An 18,553-nucleotide genomic window follows, 5' to 3' on the forward strand; every position below is an offset into this window, starting at 1 on the left:
TCTCTACTCTTCACTATTTTATCGAGATTGGACATTGCTCTCCTCCCAAGAAGTAAGCGTCTTCTGATTTCCTGGCCACAGTCTGCATCTGCAGTCATCTTTGCACCTAGAAATACAAAGTCTGTCACGGCCTCCACATTTTCTCCCTCTATTTTCCAGTTGTCAATCATTCTTGTTGCCATAATCTTGTTTTTTTTTTTTTGATGTTTAGCTGCAACCCGGCTTTTGCGCTTTCTTCTTTCACCTTGATTAGAAGGCTCCTCAGCTCCTCCTCGCTTTCGGCCATCAGAGTGATGTCATCTGCATATCTGAGATTGTTAATGTTTCTTCCAGCAATTTTCACCCCAGCTTTGCATTCATCCAGCCCCACACATCGCATGATGTGTTCTGCATACAAGTTAAAAAGGTTGGGTGAGAGGATGCAGCCTTGCCAGACGCCTTTCCCAATCTTGAACCAGTCTGTTGTTCCGTGGTCAGTTCAGTCCTATTGGCTACAGCCCAAAAAGTATATATAATTTCTCCAAACTTGGAATTTGCTGCGGGGTTCCCTTTGGAGGGAAGGAGAGAGGGAGGGAAGTTTCCTCGTCCAGCAGAGGGCGAAGCCAGCCTTGCTTCCTTCCTCCCTTCCTTCCTGAAGCCAAAGGCAGCCGGTGCGCCAAAGGAGCCGAGGCACCTGCAAAGCCCGGCAAACCAGGCGGGGAGGGAGCGCCCCATTGCGCACGCTTGCTTCCCTACCTGCCTTCCCTTTTACCTGGCGAGGGAGCGGCCAGGCAGCCCCGCCCCGTCCCTCCCCCTTCCGCTTCTCCCTCCCTTTGCCTTTCGTCCAGTAAGTTTTCCCCGGGAGACGGGCAAAGGTCGGGCGCTTCCCTCCGGCTTTGCACCGCCCGGCTCTCTCCTCTCCTCTCTCTTTTCCTCTCCTCTCCTCTGCCCAAGCGCCGCACTTCCTGGGCTCTTCCTCCTCCTCCTCCTCCTCCTTCTCCCGGGCCGGACTTTGGATTGTACCGAAGGGCTTTTCCTCCTCTTTTTGGGGCGCCTTTTTTGGATGCTTCGAGGACTGGGCTCGCCTTGCGCACCGCCCGCCAGGAGGACATGTCGGTGGCGGAGCTCTACACCAAGGTAAGGCCAAGGCCAGGCGTTTGGGGGATAGATACGTGTAGGGCAGCCTTTCCCCTTCCCATTCCCCCCCTCTGTGGGTTTCCCAGGGCTATTTGGGGGGCCTGGGAGCCCTTCTTTCCATGCCCCCCCTCCCCTTCCCGGCACCGCCGCAGATGGAGTTCCCTCCACTCTCCACTACTTTCTTTCTCTGCGCCTCACTTTTACGCTTTGCTTTGGACTTCAAGACAAGGTGCATCCACACTGTAGGGTTAATGCAGTTTGGCACCACTTGAACTCCCATGCCTCGAGACAGTGGGAGCCTGGGAGCTGCAGTTTTACAAGGTCTTCTCTGCCAAAGAGTGCAAGTGCCCCCCTAACTAAACTGCAACCTCCAGGATCCCCATAACATTCAGCCTTTCTCTGCTCAAGAGTGCAGGTGCTTCACTGACTGAACTCCAGGATCCCATAACAGGGAAAGAGGTGCCAAACTCCATTCATTCTGCAGTGTAGATGTGCTCCCAGTGTTCGTGAGGATCTCCGGATTCCTTTCAATGGGGATACAGAGTGAGGATCCCTTATCTGAAATGTTTAGAGCCAGAAGTGTCTTGGATTTTGGGATATTTTCATATCTATATAAATAAAAATGTAATGTTTGTTTGTGGGATTAGCAGAACTCAAAAACCGCTGGGCGAATTCACACCAAATTTGGACACAAGACACCTAACAACCCAATGTATGTCCTTCACTCAAAAAAAATTGATTTTGTCATTTGGGAGTTGTAGTTGCTGGGAATTATAGTTCACCTACAATCAAAGAGCATTCTGAACCCCAGCAACGATGGAATTGAACCAAACTTGGCACACAGTTCTCCCATTACAAACAGAAAATACTGGAAGGGTTTGGTGGGCAGTGTCCTTTGGTTTTGGAGTTGTAGTTCACCTAGATCCAGAGAACACTGTGGACTCAAACAGTGATGGATCTGGACCAAACTAGGCACGAATACTCAATATGCCCAAATGTGAACACTGGCAGAGTTTGGGGAAAATAGAATCTTGAGATTTGGGAGTTGTAGTTGCTGGGATTTGTAGTTCACCAACAATCACAGAGTATTCTGAACCCCACCAATGATAGAATTGGGCCTAACCTCCCACACAGAATCCCCATGACCACCAGAGTGGGCCACAGCAACGCGTGGCAGGGGACGGCTAGTATATAAATAAAAATGTAATGTATGTTTGTGGGATTAACATAACTCAAAAACCACTGGACGAATTGCCGCCAAATTTGGCCACAAGACACCTACTAACCCAAGGAGTGACCATCACTCAAAAATTGATTTTGTCATTTGGGAGTTGTAGTTTATTTATTTATTTACGACATTTATATGACGGCCTTCTCACCCCGAAGGGGACTCAGAGTGGCTTACAAGTAAAAAGTAAATACAATATATTATTATCATAGCACTATATTAATATTATATATTACATTGTGCTATAACATTATCCTGTAATATTATTAGTAATATTTATCGCAGAATAGTTGCGATGATTTATAGTTTACTTAAACAGTATTTCTTAAAATCAAAGAGCATTCTGAACTCCACCAAAGATGGAATTGAACCAAACTTGGCACACAGGACTCCCAGGACCAACAAAAACACTAGCAGGGTTTGGTGGACATTGACCTTGAGTTTGAGAGTGGTAGTTCACCCCTACATTCAGAGAGCACTGTGGACTCAAACAATGATGGATCTGCACCAAACTTGGCACGAATATTCCATATGCCCAAATATGAACACAGATGGAGTTTGGGAGAAATAGACTTTAACATTTAGGAGTTGTAGTTACTGGGATTTATAGTTCACCTACAATCAAAGAGCCCTCTTCACCAGGGCAAGAAAACGTAATCAAAGCCCTCCTGACAAAGAGCCACCCAGCCATAGATATAGATAGATATATATGATTCACACACAGGGAGATATAGTATCATAGATTTGAAAGGGACCCTAAAGAAAGACAATTATGTTGCATGTTCCAGAGTAGGCAAACCAGATACTCTCCACATCAACACTGACAAAGAAACAGGAAGAAATACTGTTTACCCACAAGCAGAAAGAAATTACATATATTAGAAACCAACACTTTCGAATTACTTTATTTTCCAGATCACCAGACTGGGCCACAGCAATGCGTGGCAGGGGACGGCTAGTCTATATAAATAAAAAGGTAATATTGGTTGATGGGATCAATATAACTCAAAAACCACTGGACAAATTGACACCAAATTTGGGCACAATACACATATCAGGGCAATGAGTGACCATCACTCATAAAAATACAGGAAAACACAGTAAAAGGGACTAAAAAAGCCAAAAAAAGCAAAAAGAAGCTACAGTGCATGTACAAAATGACTCCCCCTGGCAAACAAACACACAATAGCATATCCACATTCTCTTCTGGACTACAGTTCCCAGCATCTCCTAGACCAGGCCATTTAGGAGAGGAGGAGGATCCAAATGCCCTTTACATTTTTATTTATATACTAGCCGTCCCCTGCCACGTGTTGCTGTGGCCCACATGGGGGTTCTGTGTGGGAGGTTTGGCCCAATTCTATCACTGGTCAGGTTCAGAATGCTCTGTGATTGTAGGTGAACTATAAATCCCAGCAACTACAACTCCCAAATGTCAATGTCTATCTTCCCCAAACTCCACCAGTGTTCACATTTGGGCACATTGAGTATTCGTGTAGAGTTTGGTCCAGATCCATCATTGTTTGAGTGCTATCTGGATGTAGGTGAACTACAACTCTAAAACCAAAGGACACTGCCCACCAGTATTTTCTGTTGGTCATGGGAGAACTGTATGCCAAGTTTGGTTCAATTCCATCATTGGTGGTATTCAGAATATTCTTTGACTGTAGGTGAACTATAAATCCCAACAACTACAACTCCCAAATGACAAAATCAAATTTTTGAGTGAAGGACATACGTTGGGTTGTTAGGTGTCTTGTGTCCAAATTTGTTGTCACTTCGTCCAGTGGTTTTTGAGTTCTGTTAATCCCACAAACGAACATTACATTTTTATTTATACAGACTAGCCATCCCCTGCCACGTGTTGCTGTGGCCCAGTTTGTGCATATGTGTTTTGTGTGTGTATATATTTGTGTATATATGTATATATATGTGTGTTTGCCTATATGTGTGTGGTTTTGCACATGTGTTGTAATGTATTTTTATTTTTTGGCTTTTTAAGTCTCTTCTGCTGTGTTTTTCAGTGTTTTTATGAGAGATGGACATTCATTGGCCTTATACATGTATTGTGTCCAAATTTGGTGTCCATTCGTCCAATGGTTTTTGAGTTATGTTAATCCCACAAATGAGCATTACATTTTTATTTATATAGATTTGTAATAATCTTGTACTGGAATCCAGGTTTGTATTCATTGAGCCAAGAGAAAGCAAATATGTTGCTATCTCAACCATCCATGTGGACACTTTTAGATTTTGGAGTACTCTAGATAGTTGCATATCAGCCTTTATTTACATTGGCTTCACGGCATTGACTAGTATGTAGTTGTATTGTTCCCATTTTTTGGTTGGGAAAACTGAGGCAGAGAGTAAGGGAAAATTGAAACAGTGAATCTGGGTCTGATGCCGAAGGCCAGATGGAGGTCTTTTTGTCCCAGTGTTGTAATCAGGACACTTTGGACATCCTTATTAAGCCAGTGACACTAGAAGATCTTGAGCTCATTGCCGTCTCTTGACTGCATCTACCTTGAAGGGCTGTTGTGAGGATACAAACTCAACGTAACAGGGGAGATTGGACTCAGACTTGGAGTTGTCTGATTCAAATACAGCCTTCTTTACTTAGGAATTTCTGGGTTCTTTATTCTCCCCAAAAAGGATTGTTTTCTCTCCTCCAAACTCCCATTACCTGCATTACTAGCCTGCTTGTTGTTGTTTTTTAAGGCAGTCGAAACTTTTGTGGCTGGGAGGCAGCAATCTTTGTCCTGACCAGGAATCTTATTTCTCCTCCTCTTTCTCACTTGCTGCAATCTGGTTTAGTTTCTGCCTCTACCTTTTCCAGGAAAGCCCTGTGGAAATGCTGGGCCATCCTTGCAGTCCGTTGCCGCTTTCCCATTCCAGGGAAATATCTTACATTTCCCAGTGAAGTATTGCAGGGACACTGCCGTATATCTCTTTCCTGTCAGTGGTGTTGACAACTGTGCCGTAATCTCAGAAGGAACACCCCTGAAGTCTGTGCTGTTCCTCGCACTCCTTCTTCATGATAAATTATCCGTTTGAGCTTTGATTGCTCCCTTGTGTCCCATTGGGGACAGTGAAGTGAACATTTCCCTTTGCAGCGTGTGTACGAGTGTTCACTTTTCTCTCTGGCACAAAGAATTGCCTCCAGTAAGATGTAGTGCAGCGGGTTTCACCTCGGTAAAATATAAATGAGTGAAAATCTGACCATCAGCTTTGGACTTGGGTCTGACAGTTATGTTTAGAGATAAGAAGGCATGCGTCTTTCCCACAATTTGGCATTAGAGTTGGAAGAGACCTTGTGGGCCATCCAGTCCAACCTCATTCTGTCAAGAGGCAGGAAAATCGCATTCAAAGCATCCCTGACAGATGGCCATCCAGCCTCTGTTTAAAAGCCTCCATAGAAGGAGCCTCCACCACACTCTGGGGCAGAGAGTTCCACTGCTGAATAGCTCTCACAGTCAGGAAGTTCTTCCTCATGTTCAGATGGAGTCTCCTCTCTTGTAGTTTGAAGCCATTGTTCCGCGTCCTAGTCTCCAGGGAAGCAGAAAACAAGCTTGCTCTCTCCTCCCTATGACTTCCCCTCACATATTTATACATGGCTATCATATCCCCTCTCAGCCTTCTCTTCTTCAAGCTAAACATGCCCAGCTCCTTAAGCCGCTCCTCATAGGGCTTGTTCTCCAGACCCTTGATCATTTTAGTCGCCCTCCTCTGGACACATTCCAGCTTGTCAATATCTCTCTTGAATTGTGGTGCCCAGAATTGGACACAATATTCCAGGTGTGGTCTAACCAAAGTGGAATAGAGGGGTAGCATGACTTCCCTGGATCTAGACACTTTGGGGTAGAGAGTTCCACTGCTGAACAGATCTCACAGTCAGAAAGTTATTCCTAATGTTCTGGTGGAATCCTGCTGTTAGCCCCAGCTTCTGCCAACCTAGCAGTTCAGAAACATGCAAAATTGAGTAGATCAATAGGTACTGTTTCTGTGGGAAGGTAACTGCACTCCATGCAGTCATGCCGGCCACATGACCTTGGAGGTGTCTATGGACGACGCTGGCTCTTCAGCTTAGAAATGGAGATGAGCACCAATCCCCAGAGACATGGCTAGACTTAATTTCGGGGGAAACCTTTACCTTAATGTCCTTAAGTTCAGAGTCTATCATCACACAAAGTTCACAAGTGATTACAAACACAAAATAAATTGCAAATAAATTACGCACTTCTTACTTCTTCCAAAAACATTCCTCATCTAAAAATCCACAGAGGCATTGCCACTTTTCTTTTCTAACAAGGCTCTTTTATGTTTGAATGACAGGAGACCAAGGAAGCAGTCAAACTGATACAGTTCTTCTTACCATTGGGATATACATTGGCGAGAGAAAAGTCTTGCGTTGGGCTGTCTTTTGGAAGCAATAACACTATTAACATTGAAAGTTACAATAATGAAATGCGCAGGCCTTACTTTAGTAGCCTTACTGCAGGTGTGCTATTTTTCCCAAAGGAAATCTAACCCTTTTTGTTGTGTTCCTTCATTCTATTTTAATTGTAGCACCAGGTGAACTATAAATCCCAGTAACTACAACTCCCAAATGTCAAGGTCTATTTCCCCCAAATTCCATCTGTGTTTATATTAGAGCATATTGCGTATTTGTGCCAAGTTTGGTCCAGATCCATCATTGTTTGAGTCCACAGCGCTCTCTAAATGTAGGTGGACTATAACTCCAAAACTCAAGGTCAATGCCCACCAAACCCTTCTATTGTTTTCTGTTGGCCAGGGGAGTCCTGTGTGCCAAGTTTGGTTCAATTCCATCGTGGGTGGAGTTCAGAATGCTCTTTGATTATAGGTGAACTATAAATCCGAGCAATTGCAACTCCCAAATGACAAAATCATAATTTTTGAGTGATTGTCACTCCTTGTGTTGTGAGACGTTTTGTTGCCAAATTTGGTGTGATTTCGTTCATTGATTCTTTTGTTTTTAAGGTACTCATTACTCACAGAGCATTATATATATATAAATGCTAAAGGTTTTTTATGTTGTTGGGGGCATCAAACTGTGCCGACTGTAAACTGCCTTGAGTTGCCTTCGGGCGGAGAAAGACGGTATATAAATACGGTAAATAAATAGTAATCTGGCTGCCAACCTTTGCACTAACTGGTGTTCCTGAACTGTCTTCAAAGGCAGCCCCACATAGAGTGCATTGCAGTAGTCCATTCTGGATGTAACTAAGGTGTGGATCGCTGTGGCCAACTCAGGCTCTTGAGGTACGGTCACCGCTGAAGCACGAGTTTTAACTGCCGATGCCTGTATAAGTGATACAAGTTATATATTGGAAAATTCAAATTGCATACGGACACATATATTGCTTAAAAATGATAAGATATATAGATTCAATTAATAAAAACAAATCATGTTCAGAAAACCAAGTGCTACCTATGATAATTGTGAGCGCTTGACTCTGCCTGACAGCCTCAGCAACCTGGCAACCTCCAAATGTGTAATGACAACTATCATCCGCACCCTCTATAATACTGAATATGCTGATTGGGGATAATGGGGATAGTTTTCCTTCACACTTGAGCCTTGGAAAGGCTGTTTCCTAAAGCCGAGTCATTCTGGTGAAGGCCCTTGTTATCAGTATCTTAAAATATCGACTTGTTTTGGTGGTTCCCAAGTGAAACTAAGTCTTTTGCTTGTTTGGTGCTTAATGAAGCGAAGGAGGCAGGGTTTTGTTCCACTTGGCAGCTCATTTGATCGCTTAGGGAAATGTTGACAGTCCCTTGTTTCCTGCTGTGGGGTGATTTTCTTTCTTTTTTTTACTTGCAAGGTGGGGCCAATGAGATCATGAACTTCCTGGGAAACCTGTAGTTACATACCTCATTGCTATTTATAAGGAAGGAGGGAGAGCAAGTGAAACAGCCTATTGCAGAATAGTGATTTACATGCCGGGAGCAAGAGAAGAAATACAGCTTGCTAGCAAACAGCAACTCTACCATTCTCCTTAACTTCTTAAAACTGAGATACATATTTTCCTATAGTAGACATATTATATAGAACTAGCTGCCACGTGTTGCTGTGACCCAGTCTGTTGATCTGGAAAATAAAGTAATGAGAAAGTGTTGGTTTCTAATATATGTAATTTCTTTATGCTTGTGGGTAAAGAATATTTCTTGCTGTTTCTTTATCAGTGTTAATGTGGAGAGTGTCTGGTTTGCCCACCATGGAACATGCAACATATCATAGTCCTTCTTTAAGGTTCCCTTTCAAATCTATGATACTATATCTCTCTGTGTGAATCATATCTATCTATCTATCTATCTATCTATCTATCTATATTGATGGATGGATGGCTCTTTGTCAGGAGGGCTTTGATTACGTTTTCTTGCCCTGATTAAGGGAGTCGGATTGGATGGCATTAAGTATTTTCTGTTGGTCATGGGGGTTCTGTGCGGGAAGTTTGACCTGATTCTGTCGTTCGTGGGGTTCACAATGCTCTTTGATTGTAGGTGAACTGTGAATCCCAGTGACTACAACTCCCAAATGTCAAGGTCTATTTCCCCTCAAATGCCATCTGTGTTCATATTTGGGTGTATTGAGTGCTTCTGCTAGGTTTGGTCCAGATCCATCATTGTTTGAGTCCACAGTGTTCCCTGGATGTAGGTGAACTACAATTCCCAAACCCAAGGTGAATGCCCACCAAACCCTTCTAGTGTTGTCTGTTGGTCATGGGAGTTCTGTGTGCCAAGTTTGGTTCAATTCCATCGTTGATGGAGTTCAGAATGCATTTTGATTGTACGTGAACTATAATTCCCAGCAACTACAACTCCCAAATAACAAAATCATAATTTTTTGAGTGATGGTACTCATTATGACCAGAGCATTTATATAGATAGATAGATAGATAGATAGATAGATAGATAATAAAATGAGCGTTGCCAAGCAAAGTAGCCAAGATACACATATTTTGATTAATTATGCCATGCGTATAACTTGAGAGAGAGTTATCTTTTACAGTATTGTAACTTAGGGTGCATTTACATTGTAGAGATAATGCATTTTGACACTATTTTAACTGCCATGGCTCCATGCTGTGTAATTATGGGATTTGTAGTTTAATGAGACACTAACACTCTTTTTCAGGAGCCCCCAGTAGCGCAGTGGGTTAAACCCCTGTGCCGGTAGGACTGAAGACCGACAGGTCGCAGGTTCGAATCCAGGGAGAGGCGGATGAGCTCCCTCTATCAGCTCCAGCTCTTCATGCGGGGACATGAGAGAAACCTCCCACAAGGATGATAAAAAAACATCAAATCATCCAGGTGTCCCCTGGGCAACGTCCTTGCAGACGGCCAATTCTCTCACATCAGAAGCGACACAGTTCCTCAGGTCGCTCCTGACACGACAAAAAAAACCTCTCTTTTTCAGAGAAGACTGACTGCCTTGTAAAACTACAACTCCCAGGATTCCATAGTATTGAGCCATGGAAGTTTAAGTGGTGTCAGACTCCATTAACTCTGTATTGTAGGTGTATGTGTGTGTTTGTGATTTTTTTTCACGTCAGGAGCAACTTGAGAAACTGCAAGTCGCTTCTGTTGTGAGAGAATTGGCCGTCTGCAAGGACGTTGCCCAGGGGACACCTGGATGTTTTGATGCTTTACCAGTCTTTTTGGGAGGCTTCTCTCATGTCTCTGCATGGGGAGCTGGAGCTGACAGAGGGAGCTCATCTGCACTCTCCCCAGATTCGAACCTCCGACCTATTGGTCTTCAGTCCTGCCAGCACAAGGATTTAATCCACTGCACCACTGGGGGCTCAATAAAAAATTATCATTTTACTTTATTTGTGTGCATCTTGTCACTCTTGAAAACATCTTAAACTATTTAAAACTGTACTCCACTGTATGTATCTCTTGGGTTTTGGAGTTTCTGGAGCATTTACTTTCCCCTCACTAGTTCCTTTTTGCAACTTTCTGAGGCTTGAGCTAAATAATCCAACTTTTTGCTTCTTACTGAGTCTGTAGCCTCTTCTTTGTCCCCCCCCCCCCCCAAAGTTTTGTCCAAGTTTCAGCCATTTTTCCAATAGGAACAAGTTTTAGTATACTAGATTGCTTTGGTATTGTCGAAGGCTTTCATGGCTGGAATCACTGGGTTGTTGTAGGTTTTTTTTCGGGCTATATGGCCATGTTCTCTAGAACATGGCCATATAGCCCAAAAAAACCTACAACAACCCAGTGGGATTGCTTTTATTTGTTTTAAATCAGTTATCTAGCTTTTTGAAATGTTAAGGTTGCAATCCAATATCCCCTTAGTGTATCATAGGTATTTATTTATCGTGTCAGTAGCAACCAGACAATTGTATTACATTTTTAACAAATTTTTAACAAACAGACAAAACAGAGTTTGCAAGCTTGGTAGTTGGTTAAATGTCCTTTGACCAGTATCTGGCCACTTGGAGTGCCTCTGGTGTTGCCGCAAGAAGGTCCTCCATGGTGCATGTGGTTGGGCTCAGGTTGCATTGCAGCAGGTGGTCAGTGGTTTGCTCTTCTCCACACTCGCATGTTGTGGATTCCACTTTGTATCCCCATTTCTTGAGGTTGGCTCTGCATCTTGTGGTGCCAGAGCGCAGTCTGTTCAGCGCCTTCCAAGTCGCCCAGTCCTCTGTGTGCCCAGGGGGGAGTCTCTAATTTGGTATCAGCCATTGGTTGAGATTCTGGGTTTGAGCCTGCCACTTTTGGACTCTCGCTTTCTGAGGTGGTCGAGCTAGTGTCTCTGTAGATCTTAGAAAACTATTTCTTGATTTAAGTCGTTGACGTGCTGGCTGATACCCAAACAAGGGATGAGCTAGAGATGCCTCTGCCTTGGTCCTTTCACTATTGGCTGCTACTTCCCGGCAGATGTCAGGTGGTTCAATACCGGCTAAACAGTGTAATTTAGTGGTGTAGGGTATCATAGGTATCTCTATGAGGAAATGCACTCTGTAACCCTCATTTGAAATAGCAATGTTGTGTAATGCATTCCAGTGACTGCATGCCTTTGTGCAATTTACAACTGGAGTATATAATACACAACTGCAATGTATAGTGTGCAACCACACCACATAATATTTCTGTATGTGCAGTTCCGCTTCTGCTGAGATCAGCAAAATATGTCTATTGTGCCATGCATGGTGAGTATGTTCACCCTGTGTTCACAGTGCAGCAAACACATGTGGTTCACTAACAAGAAGCTGGCCACATGCAAAAAGTTTAATCACAACTTTTCACATGTTTTTGATACCACTTCAACTACCATTTTTCACTGCTATATAACCGTAGATCTTATAGTTTTGGAAGGACTTTAGCCTTCTCTGCCAAAGTGTGCTGATGCCTCACCAAACTATATGTTCCAGGATTCCATAGCATTGAGCCGTGGCACTTAAAGTGGTGCCAGACTGCATTAATTCTGCAGTATAGATGCACCCTTGGTGAGTGCCAACAGGATTAGTTCAAAAACAGGTCATCTGAGAAACAGGAAAGGTGGTATTGTCATGCTTTTGAAGATCTTGAAGATGTTCTGTATATTTAGATCAAAAGTATCACCGAATCTAAAGGAAAGTAAGACTGACCTTGTTCAGTGATGGTAGAATGTTAAATGTCAATTGGAAAAGAAATGCAAGTGGGTTTCTTGAAGGTTCAAAAATCTTGTACAGAAGAGGATGTGATTTGCATTTTGACCCAAACCATTGTGATTACAGACTCTCACTTGAGATTGGACTAGATGTCTTGACTCCACAGTCCTGTTTTGAATGATTCTGGAAGAAGAACTGCCTCACATAGAGCCACCGTTGGCAGAAATGATTTTGCTTGTGTGATAAATATTATATAATTTTGTCCATCTCTCAGTTCTTGCTGCTTGATATCCACAGGCTTGCCTCTGGGCATGTGTTCTGAAGAGAACACAAGGGATGCCTGTCCAGTGGCCAATAGCATAAAAATCAGGCAAAACCTGTTATCCTGCCCCCAAAAAGTGAAAGATGATAAATGGTCTGAATTCTGATGCAGTTACATAGGTATAAGACCAGATCTTTCCAATCTGGATTTTATATAGCGGTGTTTCAGGGGCTCAAGATGAAAACCAAAGAGCATTGTGTTGTCAAAGTCTTTCGTGGCGAGAATCACTGGGTTGCTGTGAGTTTTCCAGGCTGAATGGCCATGTTCCAGAGGCATTCTCTCCTGAAGTTTCGCCCACATCTATGGCAGGAATCCTCAGAGGTTGAGAGGTCTATTGGGCACTTGCCTAGACTTCACAACCTCTGAGGATGCCTGCTGTAGACGTGGGCAAAATGTCAGGAGAGAATGCCTCTAGAGCATGGCCATTCAGTTTGGAAAACTCACAGCAACACAAAGGGCATTGTATCAACAATATGTAGGAGAAAAATAACAGAGCTCAGTAGTTTGTAAAGAGCTTGAAATGGTGTACTCTAACCTCTGTAGTTAGACCCTGTTGATTGCAGTAAGAGGAATCACTTGCTTCTATTAACCCATGCAACACACCTGCATGTGGACCCTTTCTTTATTTACACGTACATCTACCATAATCTTGGTGTTGATCCTTACAAAAACTAGCCCAACAAAGACTAGCTTAACAAACTTCTGAGAGGGGTAGAAGGCAGTTTGCAATGATTCTTGCAAGGATTTTCCCAGCTGAGGTTAGAAGGGAGATACCTCGATAGTTTCCGCAGTCTGTTCTTTCCCCTTTTTCTGAAGAGGGTGATGATGGCGGCGTCCTTGAAATCTGCTGGGATTTTCTCGGTCACCCACACATTTTCTATGAGCTGGTGGAGTTGGTGTGTCAGATCAGGTCCTCCCTCTTTAAAGATTTCAGCAGGGATCCCATCAGGTCTGCTGGCTTTGTTATTTTTTTGTTGGCTGATGGCATTGCTGACTTCTTCCAAACTAGGCAATGCTGCAAGCTCATCCCTGGTTTGTTGTTGCGGGATTTGTGAGAGAACCTCTTTGGCCACATTGGAGCTGCAGTTCAGGAGGCTTTGATAGTGTTCTTTCCAACATAGTGCAATTGAGTTTTGGTCCTTCAGGAGTTTGGTTCCATCTGATGAGCGTAGAGGCTGTATGCCATGGTTTCTTGGTCCATAGATGACCTTTGTGGCTTTGAAAAATCCCTGAGCATCATGGGTATCTGCCAGGTGTTGGATTTCCCATTCTTTGGACTGTATGCTGGCTTTGACCTATAAAGCCCTAAATGGTTCCGGCCCAGCTTACCTGTCTGATCATATCTTCCTCTATGATCCATCACGGAGGTTAAGATCTTCTGGGGAGGCCCTGCTCTCAGTCCTGCCTCCTTCACAGGTGTGTTTGGTGGGGACGAGAGACAGTGCCTTCTTAGTGGTGGCCCCTCAGCTATGAAACTCCCTCCCCATTGATATTAGAGCAACCCCCTTCCACCTATCCTTTAGGAAGAAAGTTAAAACGTGGTTATGGGGCCAAGTTTTTGGCTAACAAGCTAGCACAATATGAGTATATGGAATTGTGAAATGACTAATGGAATGGCCTTGAATTTGACTCTGGATGACATGATTTTAATAATTGTTTTAATATTGCTGTTGATTTTTTTTTGTTTTAATGCATATGTTTATTTTTTTACTGTATTTATGTATGTGTCTGGCATCAAATTGCTGACTTTCTGTGGGGCCACTCTGAATCCCCCTATTGGGGTGAGAAAGGCGGGATATAAATATAGCAAATAATAAATAGAGAAATATTATGAGATGATGTGGCTGGTTGGAAATACGGGCAGTCCCCAAGTTACAGATAGGTTTTGTAGGTTTGTTCTTCAGTTTGATTTGTATGTAAGTCAGAACAGGCACATTTTTAAAGTGTAACTTCATCCATATGTATTTATTTCTGTTTACGTCTACTTTGGATCTGGTTTTGTAGCTCTTTGAAGGTGAATGAGGAGTCTCCAGTGGCACAGTGGGTTAAACCGCTGAGCTGCTAAACTAGTTGACTGAAAGGTCACAGGTTCAAATCCGGGGAGCAGTGTGAGCTTCTGCTGTCAGCCCTAGCTTCGGCCAACCTAGCAGTTTGAAAACATGCAAATATGAGTAGATCAATAGGTACCACTCCAGCAGGAAGGTAACGTCACTCCATGCAATCATGCTGACCACATGACTTTGGAGGTGGCTATGGACAATGTTGGCTCTTCGGCTTAGAAATGGAGATGAGCACCAACTCCCAGAGTCGAACACGACTGGACTTAATGCCAGGGGCTTCAAACTACAAGAAAGGAGATTCAATCTGAACATTAGGAGGAACTTCCTGACTGTGAGAGCCATTCAGCAGTGGAACTGTCTGCTCCGGAGTGTGGTGGAGGCTCCTTCTTTGGAAGCTTTTAAACAGGCTAGATGGCCATCTGTCAGGGGTGCTTTGAATGCAGTATTCTTGCTTTCTTTGCAAGGGGTTGGACTGGATGGCCCATGAGGTCTCTTCCAACTCTATGATTCTATGAAAACCTTTACCTTCAGAGTGAACTGCTTTAATTCTGGTATTGCTGGAGATGTGTTCAAAATTTTGAGATTTTAAAAAGATCATTTGGGTTTTTTAAACTGAGCAATGGAAAAACACTTCTGCAAAAGTTTTGTGCATCATCTCGCCCACCAAACCAGAATTCCAGCTGGTGGCATAGTAAAGAAGCTCTTTTCTAAATGCTCAAAATGTGTTCCGTGTTTTCTGCCAGACTTTAAATACATTGCCCTATAGTGCCACGTATCTTCACAATAAATACTTATTTCCATCTGACTTCAGCTGAAAGGAATTGTATTTCTGCATAGGTTCCACCTTGAGTCGCCTGTTAAGGGCTGAAAAATGCAGTATAGAAATAAAGCAAATAAATAAATCTTCCCCATTTTGAGTGCAAGTAAGATAATTTTATGGAAATCCTTAGTTGAATAACTTCCTCAAGACCCAACTCACTTGATAAGATCTGATTTCTTCTTGATTAGTTTAATTTAAAAATGAAAGAAGCACCCTTTAGCAGAAGATGCGAATTACCATGAGAATTTTGAGAATCTCTCTGTAATTATAGGAATGGAATATCCTTTTTTGTTCACACCATATGTGGTCACAGATGGCTATCTAACTATGCATATGCACCTGTTTGGTAATTTCTACAGGCGTGAAAAAGCATGCAAATGTAGTAGAATAATGGCTATGTTCGTTATGGCAGTGTTTAGTTTTATCCTTACAGTATGACCTCTGTATCCATGGGGAATGCGTTCTCAGATTTCATGTGGAGACGCAAAACCATGGCTAATAATGAACAATATTGAAATAGAGGACTTGGTACAAAAAGAAAGGGATCTAGAAAACGCTTAGAGAAGACTCAAAGGGAACAAACCCAGAGGGTGATTCTCCCCAATGCTGCTTCTTCATCCTGGAAAGAAGTGACAAGTGGAGTGCCATCAGCAGGGTTCCCTCCTGGACACGGTCCTGTTCAACATAGAATCACAGAATCAAAGAGTTGGAAGAGACCTCATGGGCCATCCAATCCAACCCCCTGCCAAGAAGCAGGAATATCGCATTCAAATAACCCCTGACAGATGGCCATCCAGCCTCTGTTTAAAAGCTTCCAAAGAAGGAGCCTCCACCACGCTCCAGAGCAGAGAGTTCCACTGCTGAATGGCTCTCTCAGTCAGGAAGTTCTTCCTCATGTTCAGATGGAATCTCCTCTCTTGTACATCTTTATGAATGACTTACAGGAAGGGTTAGAACACAAGTCTGCAGAAGGGACCAAATTGGGAGGGATAGCCAATACTCCAGAAGACAGGAGCACAATTCAAAATGATCTTAACAGATTAGAGAGATGTTTGGCCAAAATTAACAAAGTGAAGTCCAACCGGGACAAATGCAAGATGCTCCACTTAGGCAGAAAAAATGAAATGCAAAGATACAGAATGGGGGACGATGCCTGGCTCGAGAGCAGTACATGTGAAAAAGGCCTTGGAGTCTTTGTGGGGAACAAGCATGAGCCAACAATGTCACGCGGCACTAAAAAAGCCAATGGGGTTTTGATCTGCTTAAAGAAGAGTATAGTGTCTTGATCCAGGGAAGTCATGCTACCCCTCTATTCTGCCTTGGTCAGACCACACCTGGAATTTGTTGTTGTTGTTCATTCATTCAGTCGTTTCCTACTCTTCGTGGCCTCATGGACCAGCTCATGCCAGAGCTCCCTGTCAGCCATCACCACCCCCAGCTCCTTCAAGGTCAATCCAGCCACTTCAAGGATCCCATCGATCCATCTTGCCCTTGGTTGGACCCTCTTCCTTTTTTCCTTCCACTTTCCCCAGCGTAATTGTCTTCTCTAAGCTTTCCTGTCTCCTCATGATGTGGCCAAAGTACTTCAACTTTGTCTCTAATATCCTGGAATTACACTGTGTCTAATTCTGGGCAGCACAATTTAAGGGAGAGGTTGACAAGCTGGAATGTGTTGAGAGGAGGGTGACTAAAACAATCAAGGGTCTGGAGAAGAAGCCCTATGAAGAGCGGCTTAAAGAGCTGGGCATATTTAGCTTTCAGAAGAGAAGGCTGAGAGGAGACATGATGAGGGCCGTGTATAAATATGTCATAGGGAGGAGGGAGCAGGCTTGTTTTCTGCTTCCCTGGAGACTAAGATGCGGAGCAATGGCTTCAAACTACAGGAAAGGAGATTCCACCTGAACATTGGGAAGAACTTCCTAACTGTAAGAGCTGTTCAGCAGTGGAACTCTCTGCCCTAAAGTGTGGTGGAGGCTCCTTCTTTGGAAGCTTTTAAATAGAGGCTGGATGGCCATTTGTTAGGGGTGCTTTGAATGCGATTTTCCTGCTTCTTGCCAGAATGGGGTTGGATTGGATGGCCCAAGAGGTCTTTTCAAGCTCTTTGATTCTATGACACAGAAACATCAGATACCCATTCACCATTCTGTATTTATTTTCTTATCTGACTTTCATCCTGTGAATTCTTGCTCATTGAGCATCTAGTGTTCTTGGAAGCCATAATGGGGATCTCATACAATAGTTGCCTAGGTCTTTCAGTGGCAGATTTGGTGGTGCCTCCAATTGAACCAACTTGATTTTGTGAATGAAAAGGTGACTCTCCCCAAATCTGATTTTTTTGAATGTGTCTTAAACTTAGTCTTCCATGTTTAGTCTTAGCAGACATCTGCACAATAGAATTAATGCAGTTTAACATCACTTTAATTGTGCTATGGAAACTTTGGATTTGTCGTTTGGTGATGAACCAGCAACTTTTGGCAGACAAGGATAAAGACCTTGTAACACTACCATAGTTTCACAGCACTGAGCCATGGCAGTTAAAGTACTTTTACACTACATTCACTCTATAGTGTAGATACACCCCTAGCCGATGGAATATAAGTATATTAATTGTACCTTGAATCATGCATTTTTCTAACTTTGAAGTTTGTTTGTTGAATTTTTTTGCAAAAGTTTTACTTTTGGCTCTGCTGCGGAAGAAAAACGACATATCAAACGAATGAACATATACATATAGTTTTATGGAGCCTCCGGTGGCGTTGTGGGTTAAACTGCTGAGCTGCTAAACTTGTTGACTGAAAGGTCGCAGGTTCGAATCCATGGAGCTGCATGAGCTTCTGCTGTCAGCCCTAGCTTCTGTCAACCTAGCAGTTTGAAAACATGCAAATATGGGTAGATCAAAAGATAGCGCTCCAGTGGGAAGGTAAGGCGCTCCATGCAGTCATACCGGCCACATGACCTTGGAGGTGTCTCCGGACAATGCCGGCTCTTTGGCTTAGAAATGGAGATGAGCACCACCCCCCAGAGTCGGACACAACTGGACTTAATGTCAGAGGAAAACCTTTACCTTCACCTATATACTCTTCTACAAGGTCTGTTACACATTGCATATTATCCTGTAGGATAGAGACAGTAATAAATCAATGATAGCAATAACTGCAGTTTTTAAAAGACATTCACAATTTCTAATCAATATTAAACTATCCTATTGTTCTATACGTTACTAGATTTTTGTGGATGTAATGTAGAAAAGGTGTCCTGAATGTGTTTAAACAGGAATCGGAATTCGATGGTGCTATCTCGAGAGCCAACATTGTTTTGAAAGACTAAGGCAGAGCTGAAAACTACAACTCCCAGTTTTGGATTGCATCTCCCAGCCTAGAAAGAGCCTGG

The 18,553-nt window shown here is 43.2% G+C and overlaps 1 protein-coding gene across 4 annotated transcripts in view; it reads left to right on the plus strand.

Annotated features, from left to right (window-relative positions):
• Positions 1-620: 620 nt before the first annotated feature.
• Positions 621-18,553, plus strand: part of MYO5B (myosin VB) — a 372,261-nt gene continuing 354,328 nt past the window's right edge. For all 4 annotated transcript variants that reach the window (XM_067464658.1, XM_067464659.1, XM_067464656.1 and 1 more), the window contains exon 1: positions 621-1,116. In XM_067464658.1, the coding sequence (XP_067320759.1) occupies positions 1,090-1,116 (27 nt within the window). In that variant the 5' untranslated portion in view covers positions 621-1,089. The remainder of the gene's footprint in view (positions 1,117-18,553) is intronic.

Source organism: Anolis sagrei, chromosome 2, assembly GCF_037176765.1.
Source record: "Anolis sagrei isolate rAnoSag1 chromosome 2, rAnoSag1.mat, whole genome shotgun sequence".
In the NCBI taxonomy this organism is placed as follows: domain Eukaryota; kingdom Metazoa; phylum Chordata; class Lepidosauria; order Squamata; family Dactyloidae; genus Anolis; species Anolis sagrei.